Source organism: Anabrus simplex, chromosome 9 (genome assembly GCF_040414725.1).
Source record: "Anabrus simplex isolate iqAnaSimp1 chromosome 9, ASM4041472v1, whole genome shotgun sequence".
NCBI classification, from domain to species: domain Eukaryota; kingdom Metazoa; phylum Arthropoda; class Insecta; order Orthoptera; family Tettigoniidae; genus Anabrus; species Anabrus simplex.
Genome location: NC_090273.1, coordinates 142,117,856 through 142,140,983, shown reverse-complemented (window position 1 = coordinate 142,140,983; position 23,128 = coordinate 142,117,856). Strand labels below are relative to the sequence as shown.

The 23,128-nt window shown below is 40.8% G+C and overlaps 1 protein-coding gene across 1 annotated transcript in view; it reads right to left on the bottom strand.

Annotated features, from left to right (window-relative positions):
- The window catches only part of LOC136880944 (uncharacterized), a 177,599-nt gene extending 155,150 nt beyond the window's left edge, over positions 1-22,449 (bottom strand). Inside the window, exons 1-2 of the mRNA XM_068229175.1 lie at positions 22,417-22,449; positions 4,310-4,426 (exon numbers count right to left, since the gene is read on the bottom strand). Coding sequence (XP_068085276.1) covers positions 4,310-4,426; positions 22,417-22,449 — 150 coding nt within the window. The remainder of the gene's footprint in view (positions 1-4,309; positions 4,427-22,416) is intronic.
- Between the last annotated feature and the right edge of the window lie 679 nt (positions 22,450-23,128).

Here is a 23,128-nt window from a genome sequence, read left to right as displayed (position 1 = left end):
AATTGCAGTTTAGGTAAGTCAGAAAATTTATAGAAATTTTCTTGGCGGCAAAGGGAGAGATCCGAAGAGAGGGGGTAACTGCTATAAATATGAAGGGACGCCATGACGAAGCTTCCTTCTCCGGCATTTGTGATACAAAGCGGACGAAAATTTGTTGAGCTGCTCTGCGAAATCAAATCAACGAAAGTAGACTGAGTTCGACTGCAGATTTTAGCCATTGCGGCTAAGTCTTGACTCCATGGGGAGATAGTTTTCTTGAGAGAAATAAGTGTATCAGATAGGACGGTCAAAGTACTGAAATATTCTAATGTGATTAAGTAATTCGTGTGCGGGAATAATTATAATCCATCGTGTGCGCTCCGCAAACAAGTGAAGGGTATTTTCTTTTTTTTTATGCTTTATTCCAGGAAACCTGAAGAAACACAATGATATGTACAGCCATGAATGTAAAAATGGCTAAATAAAATGCCAGGGTCGCAGGTGAGCCCTATGACGAACAAATGGTGACTACATAAGGTAATGTGACTTTCCATCTTACTGCCTCTTATATCTTGTCTCGTGATTTCTTGTATTTGAATGGGGATATACGACGCAGTGGTCGCCCTACTAAGTTTTGTAAATGTGAGAGTACGACTAAAAGAGTCATTTGTTTTATTTTCCACTTGGATAAAATTTTGAAGTCTTGCGAGTGCCATATAATGTTGTAAAAAGTTATTGAATAGGGTTCCGAAGTGATATCACGTCCAATGTAGATCGTCATCCGTGTGAGTGTACTGCCTGTATGTCAATGTAAGATGTTCATTCGACGTAAAATTCTTCTGTCTGCAATTTGACGTTAATAATAATAATCCATGGTTACTCATTTTCAATCGAGTGGAAGCGCGCTGTCGGGTGAGAACCTAGGGGATGAATTTGGTCACGGAGAGAAACGTTCTTTTTTTTTTAATGCCCATTTTAAACTGTGTCTGACTGACAATAAAAGATCTAGTAGAATGTTTCAGTCATTTCTCGTAAAAATCAAGTTATTAAATACGATATCATTTATGCGAAGTTATTCATGATTAATGCATTGTGCGATATTAGATGTCGGAATTTCTAGTGAGGATTTTATTCCAGTTCTTTGTCGATGATAATTGTGGAGCTGGGAAACAGAGGTTAGTTTGTGAATCAGGTTGGACCTGTCATTGAAGCCGGGACACAGAGCCCGAGGAGTGTTTTATATGAGTTGAGATGAGATGTGCGAATCAGGTTAGAGTCCTGTCATTGAAGCCGGGATATGATAACCCGAGGAATATTTTATAATGTTGAGAATGGAAAGAAATTCATAGAAATCCATAGCGGTATAATTGGCGACGCGTATAATTAGTGTGGGCATCTGGAAGCATATCTGTGCATTTTGTTGGGTAGAATATCGTATTTGTTGAATCATGTCGGCAGAGTTTAAAGGGAGCATTTTGAGAAGTCAGTCAGGTAGAACGAACCGGGTGGTTTATGTAACTGCCAAGCGAGCATGGGGTGAGAGACCTAAGCGGACAGCGGGGATAATAACGGGAATAGGAGTGGAGTCGAGATTGTACTGCAATTCTCGGCCAGGAAAACGTTAAAATGCTGGATTTAGTTGAAAATTCATAGCCAGTAATGATCTAAGTATTGTGAAATACTGTAATTGGGGACGTAATGAACATTGGAAACCATGAACTTTGAGTATAAGGAACAGAGTAACCCAATTTCAAGGTTGTCCAAAATATAGAGCGATGGTCGTGATGATCGATTTGTCTGTGAGGGGTGTGCAAAATTCATAATGGTAATGACGAGATATGATATCGTAATTATATGGCGAGTTGTTTGGTTTGTACGTAGATTATTAGGATATCCAAGTGTTAAACGGTTAGGATTAGATTAGATTTTTAAGCATGATATCACGAGATGAGATATATAGCTGGACATGAATGATGTAACAAATTCTTTTCCAGCCAGATAAACATCGCAATATTGAATTTTACATCACAGCTGCGTAGAAATTTGTGAGGAAACCAGAGTCCGCGGAGATAAAATTTGTTGTTGGTTAATATTTCGTTAAATCATTTAAATTTATTAAATTATTAAATTCAGTGAAACCGCATTTGAAATAACTTTAATCAAGCGAATAACTTGGAGATGCATTCTGGAAATTTTAGTTTGTTGTCTGGGGAATATTAAAAATAAAAGATTAAAGGGACATATCCGAAGGAAATGGATTTTACTGCCACAAAGTTTGTGAGCATTGCTATTGTTGTAATTAATGAACTTTGATTGATTGAGCAGTGAATGTGCTGGGGATAGTAAAGTGGAAACTTTGGTCATCAACCGATGTAACTTAATTGTGTTTAGCCTTCAGCCTAGAAACTTGGATGGTCAGGGGGTCATCAACCTCAGTGACTTAGATTAGGGCCATATGCCATTGTAGCGTCATTTCCTTGCGGTCATCATCCACAATGACTTTAAAGTAACTTAAAAGATTAGAGGTCGGTCCATGACATAGACGCAGGTCACATCGATTCAATTAAGGGTCCATGCCGTAGAACCACTGTGTGGCACACACCGATTGGACGGCCTTAATTATACTCAGAGTCCAGAGTTCGTGTTACGAGGGCTGGACCATAACGAATCACTATGATGGTACATGTGATCTCACATGGAAGCCGAATTTAAGGATTTCCAGACTTTCCTTTCTTAAATGATTAATAATTGAGACAATGGTTTCTAGTAAGAATGCCCATCAGGCAGTTATGTTAAAGTCTCACACCAGTGTTCTGACATTTATGTTAAAATGATTGTGGTGTCCAGTGGACACATTTGACTATGACACCGTTGACATAGTAAACTACTTCAGAATTTTCCTGAATAAATAGGAATCCTTTAAATAGACCTTTCATTCCAGTAGATAGATTAGAATTAATGAACCCTACCTTTACCTCAGCAAGTGACGAAGAACCCGAAACGACCCAAGAGACAGATCTCATGAACTTTGCTGATAGGTAAGGAAGGTAGGTATCCCTCAATATGGACCTAAAGGGTTCACTACGAAAAGACAAAATAGTAAGATCCAAGCAGTAGAAATGAAATTTTTAAGAACATCGGTTAAAGAAGACAAGAAGAGATAGAATCCAAAATATTAAATCAGAGAAGAGGTAAATATAGAACCGTCAGTACAGAAGATACAGAAAACAGGACTGAGATGGTTCGGACATGTAAAAAGAATGGGAAACGAACGGGTAGCCAGAAGGGAATTGGAAAGAGAAGTTAAGGGAGAAAGACCAGTTGGAAGACCGAGAAGAAGGTGGATGGATCAGATTTAGAAGGACATTAAAGAAGCTGGATTGGATGTGGTGGAAGTAATGGAGCAGGAAAACTGGAAGGACAGAAAGGAGTGGAGGAGGCTTGCTAACCACACCCGGACGACTGGAGTGGGACATTGATGATGATGATGATGATGATGAGGGGCAGCTGTACCACCCGGTATATATAAACGACGGCGGTCGAAGCAGCCGGACTTCTGGTACTGGCTAACACGAAAATGTCACGTAGATATTTTGCTAATGGAGGTACTTTAACATGATAAATGAAACATCGACCGCCTCTGTGGTGCAACGGTTAGTGTGATTAGCTGCCACCCCCGAAGGCCCGGGTTCGCTTCCTGGCTCTGCCACGAAATTTTTGAAATGTGGTACGAGGGATGGAACGGGGTCCTCTTAGCCTCGGGAGGTCAACTGAGTAGAGGGCGTTCGATTCCCTCCTCAGCCATCCTTGAAGTGGTTTTCCGTGGTTTCCCACTTCTCCTTCAGGCAAATGCCGGGATGGTACCTAACTTAAGGCCACGGCCGATTCCTTCCCTCTTCCTTGTCTATCCCTTCCAATCTTCCCATCACCCACCAAGGCCCCTGTTCAGCATAGCAGGTGAGGCCGCCTGGGCGAGGTACTGGTCATCCTCCCCAGTTGTATCCCCGACCCAATGTCTCACGTTCCAGGGCACTGCCCTTGAGGCGGTAGAGGTGGGGTTCCTCGCTGAGTCCGAGGGGAAAACCAACCCTAGAGGGTAAACAGATTAAGAAGAAGAAGTAATGAAACATCATAAGGAAAATCACTTTTGCCTTAATCAAAACGCTTCGCCAACAACTACCCATCATATTTAGAGCAGCTGTTAGTAGGAGGCCTGGACGAGATTGATCGCCGACGTCCATAGGGATATGGCACTTCCAGAAGCAATAGAAGAAGATCATGAGAAGTATTAATGATATTTATTCAAACTTCTTTCTGCTAAATTACTTACTTTATGCTTCCAATCCTGAGGAAGCAGTGGGCAGTCACCGTTAGCATCGCTCTGCACTAGCAGTAGGAGCAGGAGGCCACAGTTTGTAGCCACGCCTCGCATGGTGTGAGGAATCGTCTGAAACAAGCATGAATACAGTTTACTTATTGTTGAAAACTGAAAGGAGATTTAGTTAGTAATGTTTTATTTTACCTGGCAAGATTTAGGCCTTCATGCCTTCTCTTCCATCTAACCAGGCACTGATACACAGTTGAAAAAAATTAGGGGGACATGTTTTATAACGTCTCGTATGTAAACGTTAATTTGTTAGATGGGGTTCCAATGGTCGTACAGCATACTTTGAGACCTTAGCTACTCAGGGTATGTCAAATCGAAGTTATACTCCATCTGTAGGCGTAGCCATGCATTAAACTGTCGGGTGATCCCTAAAAATAAAGTGAATAGAGGTGCGTCCGTGTGTCGTTGTGAGGTACACAGACTACTGCGGTCATTTGAGCACGTTGTACGTAAACCAGCACATTCCATGGCGCATCTTAACGAGGTTCAAGTCACAAGGGCCGTCACTTTGATCCAGGAAGGATGGACTCTTCGTCGTGTTGCTGTGGATCTCAATGTCTCTCCGTCAGTTATTCAACGCTTGTGGAATCGCTACAATGAGACAGACCAGTTCACAAGGATGTGGATGCATGGCAACCCCACAGGATGATCGATATCTGACCATCTGTGCGTTGCGGCGTCGTTCAGCAACTGCCAGAGAACTGCAACAAGACCTCACGAGGGTCACTGGAGTCACGGTGTCTGATCAGACAGTAAGGAACAGATTAAGTGAAGTGTCCTTACGACCCAGACGTCCTGTTCGAGTGCCCCGTTTAACGCAGCAACATCGCGCAGCTCACCTTCTGTTTGTCCCACTGATCTCTATACATGGATCGCTGATGGCAGCTCTCCGCTGCAGGAGAAAGTACGCCAAATTGAGCGCTCGGTCCGCCATGTTGGCGTACCCACCCTAGAGCTCTCCTTATGGGGAAGCAATGATAATATAGTCAATTTTAAATCGCAGTTAATGGCGCATTGGAATAATTAAAAATATAGAGACATGTTCACTCAAAGCATAAGAACATTGGGATCACTGACATGTCATTCCTAGGTCAGAAAATCTCCGGAATAGCAATAAAAATTAGTGTATAATAACGGCCGAAAAAAATTACTACTGCCTGAAAATGACGTGAAACTATGGGTGTAACAATGAAAGGGTGGGGAAATGTGATCAAAACACCCTCGCTACTTGTAAGCCTATGACAATGAATAGTGTAAATTAAGGTTATGGTTTTATGACTTCATTCCAGCTCATAAATTGTTACCCTAAATAAGTATTATATACCTCTTTAATTAAATTCAGCTAGCAAAGCAACATTGATGGCCATCATCATAAAAATGTAACACCCCTTAACAGAGCTCCAAATACCACAAACATTATAATGGGATAGCCTAAAACACCCACCACACTTTCCCTTCTCCCACTACTCCAGTGTCTGAAACCCATAATTATTACTGATGTAATAAGGCCTAGAACTCCTAAAGATTTCATTCTCTAAGATTGTTATAAGATCACGTCAATTATTTCAGCTAAACCGTCAGATTAATGATGACAAATAAATAAAAATATGAGTAAATCCTTACTTGCAGTAAATGTTCAGGAAAATTGAAAACAGTTGGCTGTGCACCACTTCTAAGGCGTACAGTTTGTCCAGTTCTATCAAAAACAGTCTTCCTCAGAGTGATCCGACCAGAGAACAGCTGTTTTAGAAGGCTCCCAATTCTCCCGCCTGATACCCCTAATCCATGATCTTAGAAATTCGGGTCTCGAGAAAAGAAACCTACAAAAATTAATTGCCATTAGCTCCCAGAATATGCGAAATGAGATACAATAAACCTAAAACTCAAAACACTACCCTAGGAAGATTATTATGTACAGTATGAAAGTCACCATCCGTGGTGTAGGGGTTAGTGTGATTAGCTGCCACCCCCGGAGGCCCGGGTTCGATTCACGGCTCTGCCACGAAATTTGAAAAGTGGTACGAGGGCTGGGACGGGGTCCACTCGGCCTCAGGAGGTCAACTGAGTAGAGGTGGGTTCGATTCCCACCTCAGCCATCCTGGAAGGGGTTTTCCATGGTTTCGCACTCTTCCAGGCAAATATCGGGATGGTACCTAACTTAAGGCCATAGCAGATGAGGCCACCTGGCCGAGATACTGGCCATCCTCCCCGGTTGTATCCCCCGTCCCAGAGCGTGAAGCTCCAGGACACTGCCCTTGAGGCGGTAGAGGTGGGATCCCTCGCGGAGTTCGAGGGAAAACCGACCCTGGAGGGTAAACAGATAAAGAAGAAGAAGATAAAACGCACCGATGAAATTATTTCTCCTTTTGCTGATCGGTTCTGTTTGTACATCCATAACCTGAATACTGCGGCATGTTAATAACCCGTACTCTTCATTCAGATTTCACATAAACACATACACATTGAAATTGAATCTTATAATTTACAGGCATACTACAAGGCAACGAACCTAAATTCGTAAAGTACACTACTATTTCCTTTGCAGTAACACAGCACAAAACACCCGTGGAACTACAATCAAGAGGCCTGGCGTCCCTGAACTAAGCATAAACAAAGCAAGCGCGCTCCTCGTGGTCTACTGCACCATGCGCTCGCTTCCATCTTACTACGCCAGTCATCTTCTATTCGGCTTACTGCTACCCAAGCTACCAGCCATCCATGTGTAGAGATCAGTGGTTTGTCCGTACCCACGTCAACTGGCAACTTCACCAATGGAGACCTGTGTTGTTCACAGACAAGTCCAGGTTTCCCCTGACACAGCGTGATGAACGTCAACGTGTATGGAGAAGCCGTGGTGAGCAGTATGTGCCAAACTTTTTCTAGGAAGGCGACCGATTCGGACAAGGTTCTGTGATGGTCTGGGGTGGCATCAGTATTGATGGCCGTACGGATCTTGTCGTCGTCCGTAGTAATCTTACCGCTGCGGGTTACATCGAGCAGATACTGCTACAGCATGTGTTGGTTGATGCATACGGTGTTGGCCCTGAATTCGTACTCATGCACGACAATGCCAGAGCTCATGTAGCGCGCATCACCAGAGCTGTTTTGCGAGAACTGGACATTCAAGAGATGGATTGGCTAGCAGTGAGTCCCGATCTTAATCTCATCCAGCATGTGTGGGATAGGCTTGACAGAATTGCTCGTGGGCGTCCTGTTCCATCACAGATTCTCCAAGACCTCCAACAGGCTCTCATTGTAGAATGGGACCTGACACCGCAACGTGACCTCCGTCGACTCGTACGGAGCATGCCACGTAGGTGCCAAGCTGTGATAAATGCTCGTGGAGGGCATACACCATACTGAAGCTCTCCAACTGGGATAAAAATCCACCCTGGAGGACTGTTGTCACTTTGTTTTCACCTCTATTTGGACATTTCCGTTTGTGTTCTGAAAATGAATGCGAATCCATCGATGTTATTTTGTATACTTCAACGGTAAAGAGTAACCGTCTTACTAATAAAAAGTCCTTATACAGTTGTTTAACACTTGTATAGTTATACAGTGAATAAACCCTGTATAAGCGTTTTATATTTTTCTTACTAATAAACGTGGTATAGGCCTACGCATTGTATTACCATACAGCACGTATACACTCGTTCCAAGGCGTAGGAATCCCTTCGTGCAGTTCACTGGCGTTTCTCGTATGTTCACGCCTTTATGATAGCTTCTGCTGGTTATCTACGGGCAAACCTTTCCGGAAAGTCGCGCAGTAGCACGGCATATCGAAAAGGCAGTGGCAACACAAAGCGAGTCAGCTGGAAATTGGCTTATACTGATGTCAACATTTCTTCAGCTTGTTTGTGTAATGAACGCCAAAAAATAAATGGAAAAGCTTAAGAAAAGATCAATAGCTCCTAACTGGGATAGTACGGAAAACGTAGGCAATTGTAATTGAATCGGCGAGCTGAAAAGTGTACACATTCCAAAATCCTTACTTTTCAGGAGAAAGGAAAACCTGTTTTGTAGCTAAAAGAAAGGTTTGATTAGAAAAGTTTCTATTAGGCATTTATACATCATATTTCTGCGTATTCAAGTACACAGTATGGAAGTCATATTACGTACGGTTTTCAAGTTATACCATTTTTTATGTGGAGGAATATGTCCCTTTTTAGGGTACTCAAATTTGATAAAGATCTTTGTAGAGGCAGATAATGTATAATCAACTCGCAATTTCAAAAGTCTATTAAGCAGTAACTCATTATTACACAAAAATACGCCCAACCATCATTTCTTTTATCGTTATTCATTGCCATTCCGTGAGACAGCTGGAAATGGGCTTATATTGATATCAACATTTCTTCAGCTTGCTTGTGTAATGAACGCCAAAAAAGAAACGGAAAAGCTTAAGAAAAGATCAAAAGCTCCTATCTGGGATATTTAGGAAAACGTAAGCAATTGTAATTGAATCGGCGAGTTGAAAATGGTACAATACACATTCCAAAATCCTTACTTTTCAGGAGAAAGGAAAACCTGTTTTGTAGCTAAAAGAAAGGTTTGATTAGAAAAGTTTCTATTAGGCATTTATACATCATATTTCTGCGTATTCAAGTACACAGTATGGAAGTCATATTACGTACGGTTTTCAAGTTATACCATTTTTTATGTCGAGGAATATGTCCCTTTTTGAGTACTCAAATTTGATAAAGATCTTTGTAGAGGCAGATAATGTATAATAAACTCGCAGTTTCAAAAGTCTATTAAGCAGTAACACATTATTACACAAAAAGACGCCCAACCATCATTTTTTTATAGTCTTTCATTGTCATTCGTTGAGCGATTACAGCTGTCGCGTACCTCAAGAGAGTCCCATCTACTCCCGCCGTTTATCCTATTTGACGAAGATGTCTAGCCTCCATAACCTCTGAATGGTGTATGTCTTCTATGTTTAAAATACCGTGAAGATCATCAACGTTATCGTCCATTCTTTCAATGTGTGTTCAATGTTATATGGATAAGTCGAATATTTCACCACGATTATATTACTGTAGACAATAAACACCACGAAAATAAACTGCTCACTCGTTTCTTTTTCCGCTACTCGCTGCTATACAACGCTTATACAAGGGTCCTGGTCTGTATAAGCAATTCAATGAATAACTATAACAGATGTATACACAGGAGGCTTATACACGGTTTATTAGTAACGAATTTCACATAAACGGTGTATAAAACTTGTATAAAAGTTATACACCGTTTACTAGTAAGACGGTAAAGGTTTAGTTGGTAATATACCTGGGTGTGAGGTATTGTTTTTTGGAGCATGGCATACGTTCGAAAACATGTTCTCCTAATTTTTTGAACTGTATATATACGTGTATTACACTAAACACAAATTAAATTAACAAAAATACAAAAATGATGAGTGATGTAATTAAACTAAGTTGAAATAAATTAAATATATTAAAAGAAAAAATATTAAAACTAATATCCTACATGTTAAAAACAGAGGTAGTACATACAATTTAATAAAATTTGAAAAATAAAACGATTAAGAATTTTTAACTAATAATCTACCAGGGCATCCATGACAATAGAATGGTTGTGAGTAGCGGCATCATGTTTACATTGGTGCATGTTGTGACTTGCCCCTTTTTGGAGAACAATAATTGAACGAGAAATGCAACTATGCAAGCTAAGGGCACCAATCTTTAAGTTGATGACTTAAAAACAAAAATTTATAATAATGCTTGGACGGACTCTCATCACAGGGGTGATTAACAATCCTGCCTTGCAAATTGCATCAACCACTAATTGGATGATGGCTTTGAAACTATCAATCCCTGTTATGCTCTATCTATGATAGTGCACTAATCATTAAGCAGGAGAATTAGAAATCAAAAAGCTAATTAAGGCAGATTGATTAAAGTGAACTAGGAAAATACTATTTATTATATTGAATATAAATGACGACGGTTTGACGAGAACTGAATTTAAAATAGGAAATGAATTTAACAAAAAATTGAATGACTCTACTTCGCGAAAACTTGCAATATTTTTAACTCGCTTGCTCACCATGTAGTCTTGTTCTGCTGGTTCTTGGAAAGCTTCCATTCTTGTAGCTGGAACATCACCGGTCGTCTTTGAGATATCTTCATCTGCAGCTAAGTACCATTCCTGCCTTGCAAATTGCATCAACCACTAATTGGATGATGGCTTTGAAACTATCAATCCCTGTTATGCTCTATCCCATATATTGGAGATGAGCCCTAAATCATAGTTAGAAAAACCTCCTTGGGTTATGTGGAGAGGATACTCAATTAACAATCCTTCCAACTTTACTGAAAATGTGCACTGAAGTTTCATTTCTATCTAGTTTAATGCTACATATTGTCTTACACTGGTATAAACTGGTCTAATACAGAGCTGTTCGTACTTCCACGTTCCACGTCGTGGTAACGAAGTAATGAATGTAGAAGTGATGAACTATCACACTAGTCCACTATGGTACAACAACCATAAGACAAGTTATCAGACCTAAAGCGAAATACAAGATAGAAGAATGATGCCAAGAGCTCCAACACGCCCTTTTATAACCTTTTCTGGCTCTAATTACAGGTCGCTACACGTGGTCCAATCAGTTGACACGTCTCTCCCCACTCCAGATATTCAAGTTGATGGGTCCCAACCATGATATCAACTGTTCTTCTATTAGCCCTTTCACTCAGTATCCATGGCAACATGACGCTCCTTTGAAAATATAGGCGGTGATCAGTTTGAATTATTCTGGTCGAAATACAGTAGCTGTGGTTACAACGCTTGAACACGTGCTCGCTTTTCCCAGAATTTGATGTCTAAATTTGTCCTTCCTTCTTCCTCGGTGATGTGGCAAGATGGAGGAAAATCTACTGCAAGTTAAATTTAAACGAATGTCGCAAGAATCTAAGTTAATATTAGGATATTCAGCCCTCGTTTACAAGTCGTAGTTACAATGTAATGAAATGATAGTGAGCAAATGATCAAACATGAATTATAATAAAATTACACACGAAGATAAATATCATGACGTTAAATTCCTGAATTAATTACACATAATAAAATTAACATAATTACACTGTTACGTCTGGAACGTTACATACGCCCCCATGAGTTCTTAACAAATATCACATGAGTTGAGAACTCACACACTTACTCCCACATTGACTTGAAATACCTCTATTACCTGCCCATTACGAGCTACATTATTTTCATACAATTAATTATATCTCACTGTCTCCATATCACCCTTAGACTGCTTACCATTGCGAATGTCTGTTATTTCAGTTCATCTTGAGGTTTAGATACTAAATTATGCCCAACATGAACAACTTTCCATTTTTTAAAACAAGATTATCTTTGAGAATATAACATAATATATATATACAATTCAGATTACAAACTCTCCCAAGTGTCTATTAGTCCTTTTACTCTCCATCTTTCCGACATTCTTTGCTAGATAGCAGTAACACGTTCTCTTCCAATCTTTTACATTAAAACCATGGAAAACACATGATACAACCAATTTACACCTTAATCACTCTCTCGAATGTTTCAACCTTTTCTTGAAGCAGGATGCAATACATTTCACACGAATACACACGCGATTTAAGCTCACGGTAAAATTATTGCAAGTTAGAAATGCACATACGGGAAAATTACTTATTTGCCGTCGTCAGCTTTAATTAGCCTTCGGTAACATCTCAGAAAACAGATAAGATATAAAATTTCATGGCCTCACAAACAGAAAACAGACGATCTATCGTCAATGAACGAGCGTAACTCTACCGCTACACACAAACACCTCCCTTGTTTACAAACACAACTAGGAAATACCACCACAATTGAGAGGTAAACTCCCTCCGCTCGTAGTCTGACATAACAGGTAGCAACTTCCCCGTGTTACTGACCTATATCTCACAATCCGGTTCAGCCACCTCACACGACAGGTATCTCCGTAAACAACTAATGTTATATGAACCATTCATTACGCTCTCGCCATCCGCTAACTTGTAAGTACAGGGTCCTAGTTTTCTATGTACTTTACAAGGACCTTGATATAAAAGAAAAACATTTCTTTGTTACCTTATCCTCACTGTTTGACAACATGGGAACTCTCACCAAAACCAGACCACCTACCTCAAAGTTATCAAGTACCTTACGTTTCTGCTGCCTTTTACGTTTATCTCCAGATTTAAACAGGTTCTCCCGTGCCAGTCGGACGTAAAATTCAGCATTACGAGGTGGTTCCTCAGGCAAACCTAACACTCTAACTAGTTCATTCTGGGGCTTACGACCAAAATGAACCTGTGACGGGGTCAATCTAGTGCTTTCATGTTGAACTGCATTGATCCATGTCTCTATACGGGATAAATGAGCCACCCAGGCTGTATGCTTATCGAACACTAAGCATCTAAACATGCGAGATAACTCTTTCATAACGCGCTCACACATATTGCCCTGAGGGTACCTAATGGATGAATGAACCTGTGTAATACCTAGCTCTCTAATTATGGACTTCCATATTCTCGAAATAAACTGCGGTCCACTGTCTGATAAGATTCTAAGAGGAGTACCTAATTCAGGGATATACTTCTCTTGGATTATACGACTACAATATTTTCCAGTGGCTTTTCTCATACCGTATAATCTGACCAACTTCGAGAAGGCATCAATAATGACTAAAATATATTGGAAGCCGAACTGTCCCTTTACCACAGGTCCAAACAGATCAGTACACACCAAGTCACCAGGTCTTTCTGAGATTACTGCCTGACGAGGTCCTGCTAAATAGTGGTTAGGAACTTTGCTACGCTGACACAGATCGCAAGTGGAAAGAATTTTTCTTATATCTCTTCCCATCTTGTCCCATATAAAATTCTGTCGGATCTCATACAGAACTTTATTAGCTCCATAATGTCCTAATTCCTTGTGGATAAACCAAATCAATTCCACACGTAGCGCTTTGGGTACACAAATCCCCCAGAGATCCTCGCCATATTTCCTGGCTAGAAACCCGTTAACCAGTTTGTACGTGTGCCTACCATGCGACACAGTGAGCTGCTCTCCTCCCTGAAGTACAGACAAAGGTTCCCGACATTCCTCGTCTACCGACTGTTCAACCAATAGGTTACGTAGTCTATCTAGAGCAGTTTCATTTTCCTTAGACAGACATGTACATATAATAATGCCCTCACGTGGCCCTAGAAGGCTACCTTCTTCGCACAACTTCGGATCACGTGACAATAAATCAGCAAGGACATTATTCTTTCCCTTAATGTGAGTTACCTTAAAATCATACTCTTGTAGGGCGAGTATCCATCTACTAACTCTGTTAGATGATAATTTACACTTGGATACAAAAGAAAGAGCGTGATGATCCGTCCTAATTTCAAATTCGGTACCTAAAACATACATCCTAAATTTACTTAGAGAGTATACGATAGCTAGGAATTCAAGTTCCGTTATAGAATAACGCTTTTCAGCAGCACTTAAACCTCTGGAAGCTAAAGACACAATCCCTAAATTACCATCATCATCTACTTGACATAGTGCACCAGCGATACCACAGTGAGATGCGTCCGTCAGCAACACATACTTCCTATCGGGCATGGGGTATCTCAAAACAACCGCCTGCCTGAATCCTTCTTTTAATTTTAGGAACGCTCTATCATGACCTTGTGTCCATTCCCACTTACTGCCAGCTTTCAATAGTTCTCTAAATGGCTCTAGTAAGTTACCAAATCTCACTACAAATCGTCTGAAAAAATTACATACACCAATATACGATCTGAGCTCCTTAATATTTCTAGGTGTCGTAGTATTCAATATTTTTTCAATTCTTGTGCTCTCAGGCGTCACTCCCATTGCCGATACACGGTGCCATAAAAAAGTCACCTCTCGTCTACTGAAAACACACTTGTCAAGTTTCAGAATAAAACCAGCATACTCTAATTTAGAAAAAAAACCCTCTCCAAGTGCTCCAAGTGCTCTTCAAAGGTACTAGATGCTATAACCAAGTCATCGATATAAATCGTAGCATAATCTCCAGTATCATCTCCCAAGGCAATACTTAGTGCGCGAATTAGAGCTGCCGAGCTCGTACGGGTCCCAAAAGGAACTCGCCTAAATTGATACAAACTATGCTTATAGCTGAAAGCAGTAAGAGGCCTGTCTTCTGATCTCAAAGGTATTTGCCAAAAACTACTCCTAAGATCTAACGTAGAAAACCAACTCTTACCCTGAAAACTCTGTATCAACTCTTCAATGGTTTGTGATCTCAACTGATCAGCACCAATACGTCTGTTCATTTCCCTGCCATCAATATACAAACGTATTGATCCATCAGACTTAGGCACGACAATTAAGGGATTAACGTATTGACTGTACGATAATTCAATCACATCGTCTGCTAACATAGCTTGAATCTGATCCTCCACAGCTATGGCATATTTGTGTGGTATCGGATACCGCGGTCCGCTGAATGGACTCTTATCCAGCACAGAAAAAGAATGCTCGTACAGATGGGTAACACCAGGTTTCTCAGAGAAAATCTGCATGTGTTCACATAACACTTCAAATAACTTGTCCTTCTGGACTTCATTTAACTGATTTCTACCTACGGCTTCTTTCAAGCCACATATTTTACCCTCATTAATCCTCAACTGGCACAATTTCAGGCCCTCACTAGCCTCTTCATTAACTTTAGAAACCTCTCTCATTCTCCACACTGTACTAACTTCCGTTTTCCTCTGAATTTCCTCCTCAAACTTGACCTTGATATCCTCATTATTCCACCTCAAATTTAGCACTGCATCATTGTAATTTAACTGAGCCAATTTTAACGTTAACCAATCAGATCCCAAGATAAGATCAAATCTCAAATGCGGAATTACCAAACATATCTGAACGCTAATAAAATTAATACAGATCGGAACAGCTACTTGTTTACAAATTTGCTTAAACCTCTTACCAACAGCCGTAATGATGAATACCCTGTTTCACTAATGACTCATACCACTGAGAACTAATACATGATATTTGGCTACCAGAATCAATAAAAACTTTAACCCACGCCCCCCAAACTTTCAATTTAACAACGGGATTGACTACTTCATTACTTGAATCTCCATTATTCTGCTCGGGTTCATACAACAAATCGTCTCTAACATCTAGGTCATATGGTAACACTTTCATGACAAGACACGTCGCTACCTTCGTGCTAGGCTGGAATTCTGACCTAAGATTACAGCCTCTAGTTAGTTTAAAGGTTCCCTTTGTGTATTGACGTTGGACTCATTAGTACATTGCTCTGGCCCCCGTTGGGAATTTCCTGTCCGATATTCAGGTGCTCCGCTCCTACTGTTATGCTGAACTGATTGCGAGCTTCGTGATTCTGTGTTCTTCCGTTATGTCTCATTCCGTTGTGATGACTAAAGCTCTGAATATTCTCCGTTCTACTCCTAAGGTTACCTAAAGCATCAAAACTGCCTAGTAGGTTCTCCATCTCCTGCATAGTACCAACTCTTTTCATGCAGGCCGCTTCTCTCACCCTGTCCGGAAAATGTCTCAAAAGTAGTCTAACTACATCAGACCCCTCGGTTATACCATCTAAGTTCTGACAAATCATGACATGGGCCAGGAAATATTCGGTCATAGTGACTCCCTCATGCTGTTTGTACCTCCCAAATACCACCCTTTCTCTCTCCCGAGCTTGTATCGCTTCATTCCAGAATTTCTCTCTAAACTTATTTCTGAATTATTTCAGGTTCGTCATCGTTTGCCTATATACCATGAACCAAGACCGAGTTTCTCCTACAAAAGGATGGTCAATATTTTCTATAACGTCTTCCCATCCATAGACCCTTCCTCTAGACGCTTTTCAAACCGTTTTTCTATCATCTTAAGGAAATCTAGCGGGTTCGTTTGTATCCCATTAAATTTAGGTAGTTCAATTTCCCTAATGTAGCTATTTCCTAGACATTGCTTTCCCGTGAAAACCTGTTTATCCTTTGCCACCTGTTTTAACTGATTTTCTGCTTTCTCCATCCGGCATTCTACATCTTTGTCTCTCCTATCAATTTCGCTCTCCAAATTAACCTGCTTCTCTTTCAGTGTCCTAATTTCAATCTTATTCTCTTCAGTTATCGCAAACCTTTCTTCAGTTGCCCGGGTCTCATCTTCTATTCTAAGCTTTACTGTGTCAATCTCTTGTTGGACGTGGTCTTTGAATACCCGTATTTCCCCTTTTTGAGTCTCAACTCTCTTATCAATACTAGTGACCTGCCTCATTACTTCCTCCCTAGTAGAGTTGCTTTCTTTCCCCATTAATTCCAGGAATTTACTTCTCTGCTCCGCAAACTTTTCTTCTACCTCTTTCCCTTGCCGTTCACATTCACTTTTCTGTTCCTCTAATCGCTTATTAAAATGTTCATTTTTTACCACCAGATCGCGTAACTGCCTACTGTGTTCGTCCATTCTCCGATTCGCTTCCTCCTTATTTTCCCTCATCTCCCTGCTTAATTCAGCTTTAGTTTGCTCTAACTGTTCTTTAAGTTCATATTTAATATTCTCAATTTTAGTGTTAGTTTGTTCTAATTCACTTTTAGCTCAGATTTAGTTTGCTTTAATTCCTCTAACATTATTCGCATCATTCCCATTAACTGATCATTATTATTACTTTCATTGTTAGTGTTTACTTCCGCTTCGCCCCCCATCCTACTATCATCTGACTCCATACTGACTTCTTTCTGCTTGCCTTCACTCTCCATACTACTTACACTTCTATCTTCAATTTCCTCTACTAGACTACATAACTCTTCCTCTGAACTCAATACGTTATTGCCTTTTATCGCCCGTCCACTGCGCAACATCATCTCCTCTTTCGTCTGATCAGCCATGACCCTCCCCACAATCAAACACTCCTAATGCAACGTGGATATCCAAATTTTACCCATAATACGAATTCTGATATCGTTACTGTCATTAACTGCTCCGTACTGAATGATTTTCTCGCCTCACGTTGGAGCGGCATTTAATGTGACCTTCCCCTCTTGGTGAACAATAATTGAACGAGAAATGCAACTATGCAAGCTAAGGGCGCCAATCTTTAAGTTGATGACTTAAAAAAAATTTATAATAAAGCTTGGACGGACTCTCATCACAGGGATAGTGCACTAATCATTAAGCAGGAGAATTAGAAATCAAAAAGCTAATTAAGGCAGATTGATTAAAGTGAACTAGGAAAATACTATTTATTATATTGAATATAAATGACGACGGTTTGACGAGAACTGAATTTAAAATAGGAAATGAATTTAACAAAAAAATGAATGACTCTACTTCGCGAAAACTTGCAATATTTTTAACTCGCTTGCTCACCAAGTAGTCTTGTTCTGCTGGTCCTTGGAAAGCTTCCATCCTTGTAGCTGGAACATCACCGGTCTTTGAGATATCTTCATCTGCAGCTAAGTACCATTCCTGCCTTGCAAATTGCATCAACCACTAATTGGATGGGCTTTGAAACTATCACTCCCTGTTATGCTCTATCCCATATATTGGAGATGAGCCCTAAATCATAGTTAGAAAAACCTCCTAGGGTTATGTGGAGAGGATACTCAATTAACAATCCTTCCAACTTTACTGAAAATGTGCACTGAAGTTTCATTTCTATCTAGTTTAATGCTACCTATTGTCTTAGATTGGTATAAACTGGTCTAATACAGAGCTGTTCGTACTTCCTGATGAGAGTGGCTATACAGCCATCATTCAGAAATTCCTAAATACCACGTCGTGGTAACGAAGTAATGCATGTAGAAATGATAAACTATCACACTAGTCCACTATGGTACAACAACCATAAGACAAGTTATCAGACCTAAAGCGAAATACAAGATAGAAGAATGATGCCAAGAGCTCCAACACGCCCTTTTATAACCTTTTCTGGCTCTAATTACAGGTCGCTACACGTGGTCCAATCAGTTGACACGTCTCTCCCCACTCCAGATATTCAAGTTGATGGGTCCCAACCATGATATCAACTGTTCTTCTATTAGCCCTTTCACTCAGTATCCATGGCAACATGACGCTCCTTTGAAAATATAGGCGGTGATCAGTTTGAATTATTCTGGTCGAAATACAGTAGCTGTGGTTACAACGCTTGAACACGTGCTCGCTTTTCCCAGAATTTGATGTCTAAATTTGTCCTTCCTTCTTCCTCGGTGATGTGGCAAGATAGAGGACAATCTACTGCAAGTTAAATTTAAACGAATGTCGCAAGAATCTAAGTTAATATTAGGATATTCAGCCCTCGTTTACAAGTCGTAGTTACAAAGTAATGAAATGATAGTGAGCAAATGATCAAACATGAATTATAATAAAATTACATACGAAGATAAATATCATGACGTTAAATTCCTGAATTAATTACACATAATAAAATTAACATAATTACACTGTTACGTCTGGAACGTTACAATGTCTCCAAAGTGCTTCGTTGAAAGTGCGAATAGCGCTTAACCCTCTGATACTTTCGTGAAGGAGGTTCCATTCACAGCAGGAAACTACTGTGAATGAATTATCGTAGACCGCAGTTCTATGGGTCGGTACATCAAGGATGGAATAATTATTAGTACATCTGGTGTTTAGACTGCGATAAGATGAGAGGTATTTGAAATATGAAGTAAGGTAAATTGGGTGTGAATAATGAAGGATTTTGTGGAGATGGCATAGAGTATGGACAGTGCGACGGACTTCTAGTCGGGGTTATATGAAGGAGTTACACCTGTTCCCTTGCTTATAGATAGGTGCAATTACTGCTTTTCTCCAATCTGAAGGCACCTTACCAACATTCCATGCTAATCTTACTACTCTATGAAGCCATTTCATCCCCGCCTTCCCCTTCATCATTTCAGGTCTAATTTCATCTATTCCTGCTGCTTTATGACAATGGAGTTTGTTTACCATCATTTCCACTTCCTCAAGCGTAATTTCACCATCATCATTTTCTTCCTCCCCACGAGCTTGGTTGTTCCCGACACCACCAGGAAGATTTCCCTTTACGTTGAGAAAATTTTCAAAATATTCCCTCCACCTCTCCAGTGATTCCCTGGGATCTATTATGAGTTCACCTGAATTACTCAATACACTGTTCATTTCCTTTTCCCCCTCCCTTCCTAAGATTCTTTATTACTGTCCAGAAAGGTTTCCCTGCTGATTGACTTAGCCTTTCCAGGTTATTACAAAAATCTTCCCACGACTTCTTTTTGGATTCAACAACTATTTGTTTCGCTCTGTTTCTTTCATCTACGTACAATTCCCTGTCTGCATCGGCCCTTGTTTGGAGCCATTCTTGATAAGTCTTCTTTTTACGTTTACAAGCTGCTCTCACTTCATCATTCCACCAAGATGTTAGCTTTTTCCCGTCTTTACACACAGTCGTTCCTAGGCATTCCCTTGCTGTTTCTACTACAGCATCCCTTTATGCCACCCATTCTTTTTCTATATCCTGAACTTGCTTATTGTCCACTGTTCGAAACTTCTCACTAATCATATCCATGTATTTCTGTCTAATTTTCTCGTCCTGGAGATTTTCTACCCTTATTCGTTTGCAGACAGATTTCACTTTCTCTACCCTGGGCCTAGAGATACTTAGTTCATTACAGATCGGAAAAACCCGTACATTCCTTACAGACATCCTGAATTCGAAGTCGGTTAAGATATAGTCTAGTATGGATCTGGTAACCCTAGCCTCCCCTGTGCAGCCGTGAATAGCCTTATGTTTGAAGAATGTAATCGTAACTGCTAAACCCATACTAGCAATATCCTATCCTTACTGTTGACCCTGACTACAATGTCACTCTGCTTCATAAAACTTGTCAACTTCATTCTCATCTGCACCCTCACATGGTGAATACACTGAGACAATTCTCGTCCAAATTCCTCCAACTGCCAAATCTACCCACATCATTCGCTCATTCACGTACCTATGTTCCGTGCAATAGTATTCCTGATAAACAGTCCTACCACATACTCTGCCCTTCTCTTTTTACCATCCATCAAGTACACTTTATAATCTCCTGTCTTCCTCGTTATCTCCCTTTACCTGAATATCACTTACTCCTAGTACATCCGGATGCATCCTCTTTGCTGACTCAGCCAGTTCTACTTTCTTTCTTCCATAAGCTCCATTAATATTGAAAGCTCCCCATCGAATTCCATTTCGTTCGCCAAGTTGTTTCCAAGGAGTCCCTCGCCTGTCAAATGTAAGTGGGACTCCGTTACTCCCACAGGTCCGAGGCTTCCTTAAAATGTTCTGAGCTCGTTAAATTCATGAAGCAGGATGCTACCCTACTTACACATTGTCCAAGTGAGCATCTCTCCTCTAACGGGCTAGGGACCACTGGCGGATTGTATAGTCCAAGCTGCCTGAACACAAGGAGGTCCATGACTCAGAATATGTCGGATATGCCCACTCCCATTTCATAGCAACTGGTATCTCGACTCACAGGGCCAATTACTAGGCCACTCAGCCGTTGCCCATGGTTCACGAACTAGGACATAACTACAGTAACCCACACCAAGAACCATATCAATAAATAAATAAATAAATAAATAAATAAATAAATAAATAAATAAATAAATAAATAAATAAATAAATAAATAAATAAATAAATAAATAGTCAGGCTCTGCCACGATATTTGAAAAGTGATCTGAGGGCAGGAACGGGGTCCGCTCATTCTCGGGAAGTCAACTGGGTGTAGGGGGTTCGATTCCCATCTCAGCCATCCTCGAATTGGTTTTCCGTGGTTTCCTACTTCTCCTCCAGGCAAATGCCGGGATGGTACCTACCTTAAGGCCATGGGCGCTTCCTTCCCTCATCTTGTCTATCCTTTCCAATCTTTCCAACCCCTACAAGGCCCCTGTTCAGCATAGCATGTGGGGCCGCCCGGGCGAGGTACCAGTCCTTCTCCCCAGTTGTATTTCCGACCGAAAGTCTCACAATGCAGGACACTGCCTTTGAGGAGGTGGAGGTGGGATCCTTCGTTGAGTCCGAGGAAAAAACCAACCATGGAGAGTAAACGGATTAGAGTGTAAGGAAGAAAGAAAGAAATAAACCAAACCAAACCCCATGGCTCAACATCCCCGAAGAGCTATGGCCTACCAAACGACCGCTGCTCAGCCCGAAGGCCTGCAGATTACGAGGTGTTGTGTGGTCAGCACGACGAATCCTCACGGCCGTTATTCTTGGCTTTCTAGACCGGAACAGCCATCTCACCGTCAGATAGCTTCTCAATTGTAATCACGTAGGCTGAGTGGACCTCGTAACAGCCCTGAGATCCAGGTAAAAATTCCTGACCTGGCTGGGAATCGAACCCGGGGCCTCCGGGTAAGAGGCAGGCATGCTACCCTATACACCACGGGGCCGGATAAGAAATAATAATAATAATAATAATAATAATAATAATAATAATAATAATCTATATATATAAAATGAATGTATGTTTGTATGTATGTAAATGACACATCTCCTCCTAAACCACTGGAGCAAAATCAACAAACTTGTTATAGTACGCGCACTTTTTAGTGATAGATTTTTGTACTCGGTTGAGGAGTAAGGAGGAAGCACTGCCGGTTCCGGTAGTACTGCCAACTGAGTGAAAATGAAATCTGAATTGAATCGATAATATGATCGATCGATATGAATTTTCTAAACCTTTATTATCTTACGCCAACAACTGTGTCACACACACACACTATATATATAATACTATATAACATTTTCCGATGCGAAACGTGTTCCTAGCATGAATTCTATAGTTTGGCTTTGCTGTGTAAACAACAACAGTACGAGTACTTAAAGTGTACGCCAGATGTCGCACAGCGATGATAAGCGATTCTTAGTTTGTGTTTCAAAGGTTGCCAATACAAATCTCGAAGATAACCGAAGTCGACCGATGCAGCACTAGGGTGTAAATCTATGGCTAAAAAGTGCGCAGATAGTACACTCATAACTTACTATCTGGAGACGAGCACTGTGGCGGTGAGCCATCCCTAGCATCGTAAGTGGGGGGGGGGGGGCTGATCAGGGGGTTATATAAAAAATTAATCGAAAATTGTGTCGTGTACATAGTTTTCGGGTTCACTGAGATGAATAGTGACACTCCGGATTTTTTAAAGTCCATGTTAAGCCCCCTCCGTGATGGGGGCGAGGGGGAAGTGATATATAAAAATAAAATAAAAATAAAATAATCGAAAATAGAGTCGAATGCATTGATTTCGGGGTCGCTGAGATGTATAGTAGTCTAACACTCCGTATTTTTTTAAAGTCCAATTTCAGCCCCTATGGAGTGGGGGGGGGGGTGAGGGGCCCCGCGGTGCAGGGGGCAATGCGTCCGCCTGTTACCCGGCGGCCCCAGGTTCGATTCCCGGACGGGTCAGGGTTTTTTAATTGTAATGATTAATATCCCTGGCCTCGGGACTGGGTGTTTGTGACGTCCTTGATCTTCCTTTCCTCACACACAACATTCCACACTACCGCCATTCCAATTACATGCAGGTTCATACAATATGGTGCCAGTAGGGGCAAGAGATCCACATGAGTCGACGCTCCGAAAAATAGCATTTAAAAAGTGTCGAAACCTTAGATTTCTGGGTCGCTGAGATGAATAGTGACACTCCGGAATTTTTAAAGTCCAAGTTCATCCCTCTTCGTGATGGAGGGCGAGGGG